Below are 13,334 nucleotides of genomic sequence, written 5' to 3'. Positions count from 1 at the left end.
ATCAGACATGTGAGTAAGGAAGCCTTTGGAATGACTCCAGCTGCAGCCTCCATCTGACTATAACTGCATGAGGAAGCTGAGCAAGAAGAGTCTAGTTGAGGCCAGTTACTCCAGAAGTGTGAGAAATAATAATGCTAACACATTTTTATTGTTTAAGGCCACTACATTTGGGGTGGTTTGTTCTGTAGCTAGACAGCCACATCATTCCTATATCCATTGTCCTATTCACATTCTATTAATCTTTTCTACATCTATAGTTATTTCATAAAACAAAGTAGATCTGTGTTCTCCTTGTAATTTTAAACATGGTGAGACCTGTCACCTAAATAGGTTTAAACAGTTCAGAATAAGACAAAAGAAACATAAAAGTCATTTATTTAAATGCATTCATCATACGGTAAGGAAACCAGGACTTGTAGTGAAACGAAAGCAGGGACAAAGTCCTCCAAAGGGTCATGAACAGGAAAGGCTGAGGATCAGCACTTGGGCCTCCACACTCTGCCAGTAATCCCCAGGGCTTGTCTTTCTGGCTATTGTCATAACCATCCTTTGATGGCATTTCATTTACTGGTATGCCATGCACACAAAAGTCAGACATGAAGACAAATGAAAGCTTTTATTTGAGGTACTCACAAGTTCTTAAGGCATTTGGGGAATGGCAATCACTCTCAGGGCTATTCTCAGCATTACTGTCATAAGTAAACAGGAGAACAATATCAACAACACAAAAGAAAATAAAAAAATAATTCTCTATTTTCATTAAATCTTATAGAATCTTAAAAATTATGGCTACCTACATGATATGCAAAGACCACAGATGTATTTCATATATCACCCTTATGTTTATATTGTTTCAGAAATTTGAAAAGAAAAATGCAAAAAGGGAACTAATAATCATCCATATTTCCACCACTGTTTCATAGAATTTGGTAAAAGCAATTCCTTTTTACTTTTGAATATGGAGAAATAAACATTTGATAATAATAAAAAAACAAAAACTAAAGCAAATCCTGAGGCCCAAAAGTAGTGGTCGCAACTTAGGATTACATAGGTATTTTCTCTAAAAGTGGTTCTAGAACTTGATTTCTTGGAAGATTCTCTTCTTTCAGCTTATTGTTTCCACATTTCCTTTTTTCTCATAAAGAGAGGAGATATGGACAGCTGCTTAAGCTCTGGTTGCATTTCTGAAAATTAATTAGCAGATCATAGCCTGAAGCAACTGCCTCCCTTGAAAGTTTCCGTATCTTCCAGAACCCATCATTTTTCCCCCAAACTGCTCTTCTCTTAATATTCATGATTACTTTGCTCAACAAGCTGGCAATTAGCATCTGGGCTCTCAGATATTGTTTGCCTGATTTCTTTCTGAGAATACAAAACTCCATATTTTCTCACCTTGTCATCTGCTTTTGCCTGAATTTGATGCTGTAAAAATATATGGGCTCTTTCCAAGTAAAGTTCTAGCCATATTGATTCATTTCTCCACTGCCTTTTCTTGATACAACATTCTTAATAAGGTTTACCAGATCTTGTAATTTTTTCTCTGCTTTATTTCAACTCACAGACATTCTGATTAGCTGTTTTAATATTTAATGTAACTTGAACATTTGATAGACACTTTAAGGCTATCAGAGATATATTAGACAGATATTTTTAGCATTTATAAGGGAGATTATACAGAGAATGGAAAAAACAACAAAGAATGCTTATTTCTCGATGTATGGCTCCACTGCCATCTCAATAATGGAGCTCTGGGTAGAATGCCTGATTAAAATCCTCAGATAATTTCAGAACTTCATTTTGCTCAATACTTGCAATATCTAGCCCGTTAGTCATTTTCTTTCTCATAATGAATAGAAAGGCAGAGCAATTTGGGCTTCATCTCCCTTTTCTTTTCTTTATTTTCTTAGAGAATAGCCTTTTGAATAAATCAGAGTTGCCTTATCCTCAAAGGAGATTCTCAAGCCCAGAAAAATTGAGTTACCTGTACTACTTACGGCAAAGATGGATAGAAAAAAAAATGCAGACGTAGAAATGTTATTACCTTGCTCATATAAATTGATTATCATGATTAATTTGGAGACATCAGAAAATAATTAAATAAAATAATTTGGTTTAGGAAAATTCTATTTTACCTGATCAACATTCTTGAGTTTAGAAATTCAGTGATAAACCCACCTTGTTTACAAAACCACTATCTTGCAGGTCAAAAGACAGAACAGGAAATCAACTCTGCCTTTTGGTTACTCCCTGTGCCTCAGTCTATGCTATCATTTTCCTAAATGCTTATCAATTATTGTTGAAGCTATAGAAGAAGGAGTATTTTTAAACCCTTGGTTTTAAAGAGGAAATAGCATCAAAAGAGGTTAAAATTATACAAAATGCAGTTGATCAAGGAAGGGAATATTTTCTACTAATTTAGCAGTGGGCTAAAGTAAGTGAAACCTACTTAGGAGGTGTGAAGGGATAGCATTTTTTTTCTCTCTGCAGTAGTAGTACACAGCTCCTTTCAAACTAAAATAATCAAAATGACATTGAACTGGTTCTATTCAGAGTATGAATGAATCAACCCCAAGAATGACTTCCTATTCAACCCTTTTCCAGTGGGGAGGGAAGATCTTTTTTTATAAGCCTTCATGAAGCTATTCTTGGGCTAGCATTCACGGCCATGCTCAAATCAAAGAGCAAATTTTCTGGTTAAAGACTAGTCTTCAGGCATCATGGGAAGGAAATGCAAGAGGATCGATTTTGATAATTCTCTATCTTCACTCTATACTCCATATGTCCAGGGCTTCTTTAGAAAAGGACCTAGTGGCCATCTGAAGGGCAATAAAAATGGGATTTAAAAAAATATTTTATTTATTCATGAGAGAGACACACACACAGAGGCAGAGACACAGGCAAAGGGAGAAGCAGGCTCCACGGAAAGAGCCTGATGTGGGACCCAATCCCAGGACTCCGGGACTCCAGGACCATGACCTGAGCCAAAGGCAGATGCTCAAATGCTGAGTCATCCAGGCGTCCCCCAAATGGGATATTTGCTGGGTTTTTTTGTACCACTTTGCCCCTGAGCAATTGAGTCAGTCTGTAAAGCAAGGTGTACCAACCCGAGGTGCAAGGACAGAGTGTATCTATGAATTCAAATGGAGAAAAAATTCCATCTTGACTTCCACTCTATTTTTTTTAAGATTTTTTTTTTCATTTATTTACTCATGAGGGACACACACAGAGAGAGGCAGAGACATAGGCAGAGAGAGAAGCATGCTCCCCTCAGGGAGCCTGATGTGGGACCCTATCCCAGGACCCCAGGACCACGACCTAAGCCAAAGGCAGACGCTCAAATGCTGAGCCACCCAGGTCCCCCTCCACTAACTCTTAATGGCAATTTAAACCAAACCAAAGTAGCATTAGCTGTAATATGATTTGATCACCAAATAATCATGGATATGTTTATATCACATTTCAATTCTTGTACATATCTTAAGCTATTATTTACATTCATATTTACTTTTAAAGTATGGTAGTTATTACATCCACCAGTAGATTTTATTGTGTTTTATGTTAATGAAGAAGTACATATCTTCACATATTAAAATTTTTAAATACGTATATTATCTGCTGGAGTAGTAGTTTCCTCTATGCCATAGACTGAATTGTGTCATCCTTAAATTCTTATGTTAAAGCCCCAATTCTCCAAATGACTATATTTGGAGATAGGACCTGTAAGAGGGTAATTAAGGTTAAATGAGGGTAGGGCCTGATACAACAGAATTAGTGTCCTTATAAGAAAAGACAACAGTGAGCTTACTCTATCTATGTACAAAGAGGTCATGTAAACCCACAGCAAGAAGGCTGTCACCTACATGTCAAGAGAAGAGGCCTCCAAATGAAAATTATCTTGCCTGTACCTTGATCTTGGACTTCCAACCTCCAGAGCTATGGGAGATAAACTTCTATTGTTTAGGCCACCCTTTCTATATTATTTTGTTATTGCAGCCTGGGGAAATTACAACACTCTGTAATCCTTGCATCTTATTTTAAGTATTTATAAAACTTTATTCTGTGAAGTAGAATAGGCTTCATCAGACTGGCAAAGGCTGTGGTGATATTAAAAACAGATATGAAATCCTCATGTAGAGCAAGAGGATCATGGCAAATTGTGACTCTTAGTACATACATCTGGCTTTTGATTCACTGTACTTCCATTGGAGATTTGCCTAATTCTAATTGTCACCAATTATTCAGTGTAGTAAAATAAACTATTTTAAAACAATGGCCATGCAGAATCCATCTTTTCTGGGTTTTTAGCAAGAATCAAGACCCAGAAAAATATCTCTACCAGGGCCTTCTTTTATTTGGGTGGCTACTCTGGGCCAAGTTACTCTGAGAGACAAGGATAAATGACAAAGCCCCTAAGCTCATGGAGTATAGTCTGTCATACAAAGTAAATCTGCAAGAAATAATTACAAAGCAGAAAGATAAACACTTCAACACCTTTTCAACTTCCATTCACACTCTCCTATAATCCATATGCATGAGCATATGTCTTGTATGTCCCCTTGCCTGTCCCTTCTCTCCTTCAGCAATTCTTTTTTCCTATGATCCTTTTCTACTTGTAGGAAAGTCCTCCTCTGCTCTAGATTCGGGCCACCAAAATCTTACTCACATTTCAATCCCAATTTGTATATGATGAAGAAGAACAGCAGAGTACAGCATATGCATGAGAAAAAAGTGCTTAGTACCTCATTATTTTCCTTAAATGCCTTCTCTTTCTAGGTCTGCAATTTTTTTCTACTAGTCTTTGCCATAAATAATATAGTTAACTCAATTTTTCTGGGTTTGAGGGTCTTTTTGAGGAAAAGGCAACTCTAATTTATTCAAAAGATACTTTCATTAGCTATTTTCCAAGGAAATATGGAAAGAGAAGATAAAGGAGATGAAGCTCAGGAAAATCTCTGTATCTAGATAGTGATATTCCTTGTCAATGAGCTCCAAGAACTTTTTTTTTTTTGTACAACATATATTACTGAATGCATTCTGCCCTGTACAATTGTCTCCACTTGTGTAGATATTTTTTTCTTCTCTACTTGATGGTTGGCTCCTTGAGAATCAGATCTATGACTTATTTATCTGATAGTCCTCTGATACTATGAGCACTGCTTGAGGGGCCACTTAGTAAGAATTTATTAAATGATAAATAATTCAATGTTGCTGGAAAAAATAGCAAGTCATATTACTATAGGAAATTATTTATATAGTGCTCATTTCTGAGCACCGCTGACCCACCATTTAATTTTATTTTAAAGTGTGGCTAAAATCAATGCCCTGTCCTGATCCTTGCTGGCAATCCTTAGGATTTAATTAGAATAAAAAGTTCTTAACTGCTCTTGCTTATGCTCATGGATCATTTTCCCATAAAGTAAAAGGTGTGATGAATATAAAGTTTTATCATCCATGTGGTTTCAAATGTGCTGTTTTATATGTATCTGTTGCTTAAGAAGAGTAGCCTATAGATAGAGGTATTTTACAACTTTTTAATAGGAGACTTTACCTTTTTTATGCCACCTGGAAGATAATTTCAGCACTTTACTGCTCATTTGAGAAGAGAATATTTATTATTTGGGGAGATATTGAGTGAAGTGATCTGAGGAAGAGTATCAGTTAGCATCTGCTAGATTGTGCTGCAGTGACACCCCATATCTCAGTGGATTAGCACAATACTTTACTTTGTGCGCACATTACATGTCCATCTTATGTGAAGGGTATGTACTCAAAGATCTCTGGTGAAGGGAATTCCATTTCTATATATGCTTCTTTAGTCATTGTATCAGGAAAAGGGAACAAGAAAAATTTTCCACTGGATCTTAAAGCTATCCTTTGGAGAAAACATTCAGTACTTTTTCTCATATGCTATTGGCCAATTAAGTTATATATTCACACATCAACTGGGGGAACACAATATTATCACATGCCTAAAAAGAATAAAACAGGGATTTTTGTTAAGAGCTCTAAAAAAAGATTACTGATAGTTTATGGAATATTTTTTTAACCTTTTCTTGATCTCTTATATTGTTACCTTGTTGATTAGACCTAGAGATCAGAGTGGGTGTTATTGAGACAATGTAATGCTTATTGTATGGTATATATTTCCTGCAAATGTTATTAATCATAGAGGTACTACACCAGACTTCCATTCTGGTCATGATTCAAAATGCATGTTCTTAAATTTTATTTCTAACTGGAAATCTATTCAAGACAAACATTAAGGAGAGCTTTAAGAAAAACGATGTGTAACATTACTAAGTATTATTTTATTAAGACATTTAAAGATCAAAAGGCCTCATTATGCCAATGAAGCCAGACTGATGAAATACTAGAAAACTTTGTGCTATTTGGAATAGAACTCTCTTTTGTGTCCCCTCATGGTGGAACCTGTTGATTGCCTATCCCAATAACCATAGGCCCTTCCTCCTCACTGACAAAACCCTCATTTTGCTTAGATGTGTATGCAGAGAAGGGTGGTTTCTCAGTCTTCCTTCCAGCTAGATTTGGCCAAGTGGCTACAAGTAGAAGTGCTGTGTGCTATTTCTGGGAAGTTGCTCTAACAAAGAAAGAAAGGGCACACTTCTATTGTGCTTCATCCTTTCTGCTGCCTATAAAGCGGATTTGATTGTTGGAGTTCTGGATACTTTAGCTGATGCTTGAGAAAGTGAATAAAGATTTGCCTGCTATATGAAGGAGCCTGGAGGTGTTGTATAGCAAGCAGTCAGGACTCCAAAAGAAGAAGCCATAATAAGTGTTTCTAATAAATCTCTTAAGAACTGTCAGAAAAACAGCCTTTGGGGTCAATTTAAGACTATTCTGTTTAAATCCAACATATAAATTTGGGGCTCAGCATTCAGCCCAGACCAGTACTGGCACGATAACCCAGGTACCTTCCCTTTTCCTTGAAAAACTGTAGCCTTTGACTTTTTAAATCCCCCTCTTACCTTTGATCTGATAGACAGTCTTCACAGAGGTGCATAGGAGTAAATCCTCAATCCTTTAAACAAACGGCCCTGAGACTTAATCTAAGAAGCCTGATTAACCTATGTTGGATTGTGTCCTCCCTGACCAGTACTCAATATCACTATATCTTTATGTTAATTTTATCACAGGAAGCCTTGAGCAAGGAACTAAGAAAGTAAAGTATTATAAATATGAAAGAGACTATATGAGAAGGAATGATCCATAATGTTTGAGACCATGATAGGCACATTTCTTAAGCTGTACTTCATGCTGAGTTGGTAATTATTTTGGATGAGTACTTGCAAAGTGTCCTTTCTAGCCAAAATTAAATTATAAATGTCTTAATAATTGTTTATTCCATCATGTTTTGGATTTGAGAACTATAACAGAAAATATAGCTTTATCTATAGCTTCAGTAATTATGAAACTTTGGATCTAATCAAAATCATTCCAGAATATTATATGAAAAAAAACATGTTAAAATTTGGGATACAGGGACGCCTGAGTGATGCAGTGGTTTAGCGTCTGCCTTTGGCCTGGGGCATGATCCTGGAGTCCCGGGTTGAGTCCCACATCAGGCTCCCCGCATGGAGCCTGCTTCTCCCTCTGCCTGTGTCTCTGTCTCTCATGAAAAATAAAATAAAATAAAATAAAATAAAATAAAATAAAATAAAATAAAATAAGGATACAGAATTCCTATACTGTATTCCAAATTAAGAAAGACTTGGAGCACCTGAGTGGCTCAGTAGGTTAAACATCCGACTCTTGATTTTGGCTCAGGTCATGGTCTCAGGGTTGTGAGATGGAGCCCCATGTCAGGCTACATGCTCAGCAAGGGAGTCTGCTTGGGATTCTCTCTCTCCCTCTCCCTCTGCCTCTCCCCCTCCATTCACATATGTTCTCTCGCTCTAAAATATATAAATACATATTTTAAAATAAGAGAAAGCTAAAAATAAAATAAAATAAAAAAAATAAGAGAAAGCTGATTCAATTTTTCTGTTCATTAAACTGATCCAACTTTGAGTTACTTAAGCTCACAGATACTGATAGCATTCCTTTGAGATTTGATTCCAGTTTAATATGTGATACTATAAATTATTTGTAATTAATGTGGAGAAATTATTTCAAGGCCATTCAGGTAAAATCTACCATGCCACACAGCTGCTTAATCAAGAAACAAGGGACTAAAGAGATAAAAACTTAGGAGAAGTATTTACTGAAGAGTTTTTAGAAACACCAACACTTCATACTACAAAGAAATTAACATAAAATACCTACAATACTCTATCTATTCTTACGGTATCTATACGGATGCTTTATTGCTGAAGGTATTAATTCATATTTTATTGTTCATTAAAGCAAAATGTAAAAGGAATATTTTGAATGCCTTAGTTAAGCATGTAATTAGCATTCAATAAAACAAATGCTGTGAGACAAAAATGGTTTCCCCTTTAACAATTTTTTTCACAGAACAACCGATGAAGAAATTAAACATAATAAATATAATCCTTATAATCTCATAATACTATTGCCTTAAATTCAATTTTCTTTTGGAAAATAAGCTATATTCGTTTAAATCTTAGCAAGATCTGCACAAATCATTTGCCAAATCCTTGACTCCTGATACATTTTTGCATCTAAAAGGATGATACTATCATTGTTAAGCATTACACCGAGACAAAGGTATAAAATATACTAACATCATAGTAGCTATCCTGTAATTATGTTATAGTAATGGTCAACATATGCATGCATTTCACTAATACATACTTGCATTATTTTCACCAAATACAGACCTCATAATGTAGGTGGAATAAATTTAAATACAGTTGATCCTCATTATCCACAAATTCTGGTTATTTGCAAATTTGTCTCCTCACTAAAATTGATTTGTATCCCCCAAATCCATACTCACAGAGTTCCCTCTGTTATTTTTGGACATGTGCAGTGTGGCAAAAAGTTCTAGTCAGTGGTCACACAAGTTCCCAGTGAAGGTCAAACAAGGTGACACTGGGCCTTTCTGTTTCAGTTCTCATATGTAGAAGACTAGAGGAGGGGGATAGTAGGAGGCAGTACAGAAGTACAAACGCTCAAGAACCTCCACCTCTGGTGCCAAATAGACACGGTTTGAAACAATTTGCCGGCACCTTTTAGTGGGTTAGCCTCATGCAAGTCATTTAATACTACTGAACCTTATTTTCTCTATGTGAAGAAGAAAAAAAAATCTACCAGGATGGATTGTTTTGGGGATTTACAATTATAACCTATGTGATTACATATATTTCTTCTAGGAATAATGGTTCAGTATTCACTTGCTGAGTGCCATAATTTTATGGAATATGACTATTACAAATAATGAGAATCCACTGTATTTAATCCAGTGCATATTTATTCAATTTTCATGCACATAGCCTAGTAAAATATAAGAGAATAGAATAAGTGGGAATAATATAAATTTTATACATATATTATAAATTAAATATTTCAAATAAATGAATACTATATAATTAATAAAAAGTTTAGTTGAATGCTAATTTCTTAGAATTTTTCCTTAGACAATTATGAGCATAAAATATGTTCATATTTACTTATCGTTCATGTTGTGAGTGACTTTTCCAGATTCTGTTAATTGAGATGGTAAAGAGAGAAATGTTGAGGATTCCACCAACCTTACACTAAAACAAATGGAAAAAAAGGATTATTTTGAATTCTACTATAACAAAATTAAAATGACCACAAAACATACTTTTAGATTTTTTTTCCATCATTCATAAAATATAATTAGAATTAGAATAAATTACAGTTAAAAAATCCACATGCCCTCATTCTGCATCTCAAAGCATATATGTTTTCAAAAAAGGAAAGGTCAGGGTGCCTGGCTGGTTCAGTTGGTAGAGCATGCAACTCTAAATCTCAGGGTTGTGAGTTCAGGGCATATGTTGGGTGTAGAAAGTACTTTAAACGGTGGGGTGACAGCAATTGCACTGTTGGGGATTTACCCCAAAGATTCAGATGCAATGAAATGCCGGGACACCTGCACCCCAATGTTTCTAGCAGCAATGTCCACAATAGCCAAACTGTGGAAGGAGCCTCGGTGTCCATCGAAAGATGAATGGATAAAGAAGATGTGGTTTATGTATACAATGGATTATTACTCAGCCATTAGAAACGACAAATACCCACCATTTGCTTCAACGTGGATGGAACTGGAGGGTATTATGCTGAGTGAAGTAAGTCAATCGGAGAAGGACAAACAGTGTATGTTCTCATTCATTTGGGGAATATAAATAACAGTGAAAGGAAATATAAGGGAAAGGAGAAGAAATGTGTGGGAAATATCAGAAAGGGAGAGAGAACATAAAGACTCCTAACTCTGGGAAACGAACTAGGGGTGGTGGAAGGGGAGGAGGGCGGGGGGTGGGGGTGAGTGGGTGATGGGCACTGAGGGGGGCACTTGACGGGATGAGCACTGGGTGTTATTCTGTATGTTGGTAAATTGAACACCAATAAAAAATTAATTTATTAAAAAAAAGGTGGGGTGAGGGGGGAGATCTGGAATTGAAATATGTAAAAAATAATATTCTATTATATGGAAAGGCAATGCTAAATTTTAATAGCAAGGAAATTTAGAATATAAATGACTGCCAAAATTATATTCCAGAAACAAAATGGAATCATATACTGGTCTCAGTGTATTTTCAGAGCTGTAAACATTTCATAACTTCTAATCTTATTTCCAAAAAAAAAGAGAGAAATGTTTCCTTCAGGACTGGACATGAGATGTGGATACCTACTTAATCAGTGCATTAGTAATTATGCCATCTACAGGAATTACATAGCAATGCTGTCCTACTTACAAGATAATGCTCATTCATTCAAGAAACAGTTATGGGGAATCCATTATATGTTAGATGTGGACTAGCTGCTGGAAATACAAGGATGAATCTGTTATCATCTCTGCCTTAGGTTGCCCACATTATAGGTTAGTTTGGAAATGATCCTCTGGATGTGGGTCAAAATGTCAGGAATGCCTAATTCTATCTGCAGAGTTGAAGAGAATCTGTATGATATTAAGAACAGATTTATTAAAACTTAATTCTGTAAGAACTAAATGCAGGCTGCACCAAGATGGGGCACTTCAGTGTGCAGATTATTTTGAGTTAAAAGAAATAAAAAACTAGCAGGTTCAGGTCAAGCTCTTCATCTTCCTCTCGACTTACTAAATTTTCATTGGAAAAAAGATATCCTTCCTGTAGCAGGAAAAGAGCTATTAACAGAGATTCTTCTTTAGCTAAGAAATGTATCTGCATAATAGGACAACCCCGGTTTTCCAGACATCTCCTCTCACTTTCTTGCTAATGGTCTTCCTCCCCTTTGTATCCTCACACCTCTATCTCTCTGTTTAGCTCATATAAGTCTCATATTGTCTCACTGTATTTGGAGTTTCAGGTGTGTGTGAATTCCCCTTATGTAAGAAACTAAATTTCATTTTTTCCTGTCAATCTATCTCATGTCAATTGGATTCTTAGTTCAGCTAAAAGGATCTTGAAGAGCAGAGAAAATTTCTTCCTTCTCAACAATTCGTTAAAATAAATCTTTATTATGTAACAGTTATTAATCTCATAATACAAGCTTTACAGTAAAAATAGATCAATAATAAAATTAATCAAATGTTTTAGTATTGAAACACAAACACACATACAACTGCATACAAAACTAAAATGTAACACATTCATACATCTTAATGTTTCAATGTTGAAGGGGTTCAAGGCAGCCTCTGCTCCCCAAATGTACCACTTTGGCATGCAGACTATTTGAAGCCGAAGGCAATCAAGACCCTGTGGGCCCAAAAAAGCTTTTTGCTTCTCCCTTAATTATAAAGAAGAAGCAAAATTGGGAGTTTTTCCCAGAATAAGGGTCATTAGCAGAAATAAATTTTATCCTTGTGAATAATAAATTTTATCCATCTGTATGGCAGGGCAAATGTCTAATTACCAAACATCTGCTTTTCTTCTCTCCTTGTGAGGTGCATTCCTTTCCTCTAAAATCTCAGACCCCTACTTCCTTCTCTTTAGTTCAGGATGACATACATATCTCATTTTGCCTGTCTTTGGAATTTTTTTTGTCTGCATGGATTCCCCATACTTACATTATTAAATTTGATTTTCTCCTACTAATCTGTCTCATGTCAATGTGATTCTTAGTCTAACTAGGACCCTTAAAGGGGACAGGAATTCTTGCTCACCAACAATGTTAATGTCACTTTCTTTCCTTTTAAGTTGGTAGTTTTGATAGTTTCATATATAAGGATTGTAAGGAATTATATTAATATCAAACACTAAAAATTTTTAAACAGACAAAATTTACTATAGGAAAATGTAAACTATGAACTATGTAAGACATGTATCAGACTATCAGATTTGCTTTTATCATTTTAAAGTTATAGTTAAGCAAATGTAGGAAGAGTTCCTCTTGAGAGAATAATTTTAATTTAAATTAAGGTGTTGAACTCTCATTCAAATCTCATAAAATTATGAGGCAGAAAAAATTTACAATGTTTCTTTATATTTCTATAAATCCAAGGTGAATCATCAGGGCAATTTATTTAGGTCATAATTTGTTCTGGCTAAAAAACAGTCACAAGGATAATACAATTTTATACACAAATAAAAAGACTAAACCAATAAAGTAAATATTAGGTTTTTTGCATACTGTGCATATGCCATTTTGAGATAAAATAGCATTTGAAAAGTCCCTGCATAATTGCATTGAAGATGTCCTCCTTAAAATAGAAATATTAACTGTAAAAATAAAATACAAACTGCCATTAAAATGGAGAAAAATCCTACTTGATTACTGTAGTTTCTAAATTGGTGGTTTTCACACTTCAGTGTTTATTATAAACATCTGCAGTGCTTGGTCCAAATGCATATTCCCAAGCTCTATTTGTATGAATTCTGACTTAGTTAAGTCTGGTATGGCTTCCAGGAGCCTCCATTTAAAACAAGCTCTCCAGATGCTTTTTAAACAGCTTAAAAATGGATTAAACTTTGAACAATCTTGACTTAGACCTGCATTGCTCTAACATTAATGTACAAACAAATCCTCAGGAGATGGTAAATGCGGAGTCTGACTCAAATGGATTGAGGTGGGCCTAAGATTCTGTTTGTGTAACAAGCTCCCAGGTGATATTGAGTTTGCTGATTCAAGGATGATACTTTGGGAACAGTCTAATCTAAAGCAAAAACTATTTTTCAATAGTTTTTTTTCTGGCTACCAGAAAAAGAAAGGCAAGAAATGGCAGAGTTAGAAGCACCACACATTCCCTC

General features: G+C 35.3%; 1 protein-coding gene across 1 annotated transcript in view; it reads right to left on the bottom strand.

Moving 5' to 3' along the window:
- CFAP47 (cilia and flagella associated protein 47) overlaps window positions 1-13,334 on the bottom strand; it is a 503,092-nt gene that overhangs the window by 223,645 nt on the left and 266,113 nt on the right. The window contains exons 40-41 of the mRNA XM_072744557.1: window positions 9,594-9,680; window positions 634-689 (exon numbers count right to left, since the gene is read on the bottom strand). Of these exons, the coding sequence (XP_072600658.1) occupies window positions 634-689; window positions 9,594-9,680 (143 nt within the window). The remainder of the gene's footprint in view (window positions 1-633; window positions 690-9,593; window positions 9,681-13,334) is intronic.

The sequence above is a fragment of the Vulpes vulpes genome, chromosome X, assembly GCF_048418805.1.
Source record: "Vulpes vulpes isolate BD-2025 chromosome X, VulVul3, whole genome shotgun sequence".
NCBI lineage: Eukaryota > Metazoa > Chordata > Mammalia > Carnivora > Canidae > Vulpes > Vulpes vulpes.
The sequence above is the reverse complement of the archived record's forward strand: the minus strand, read 5'-3'. Positions and strand labels throughout refer to the sequence as shown.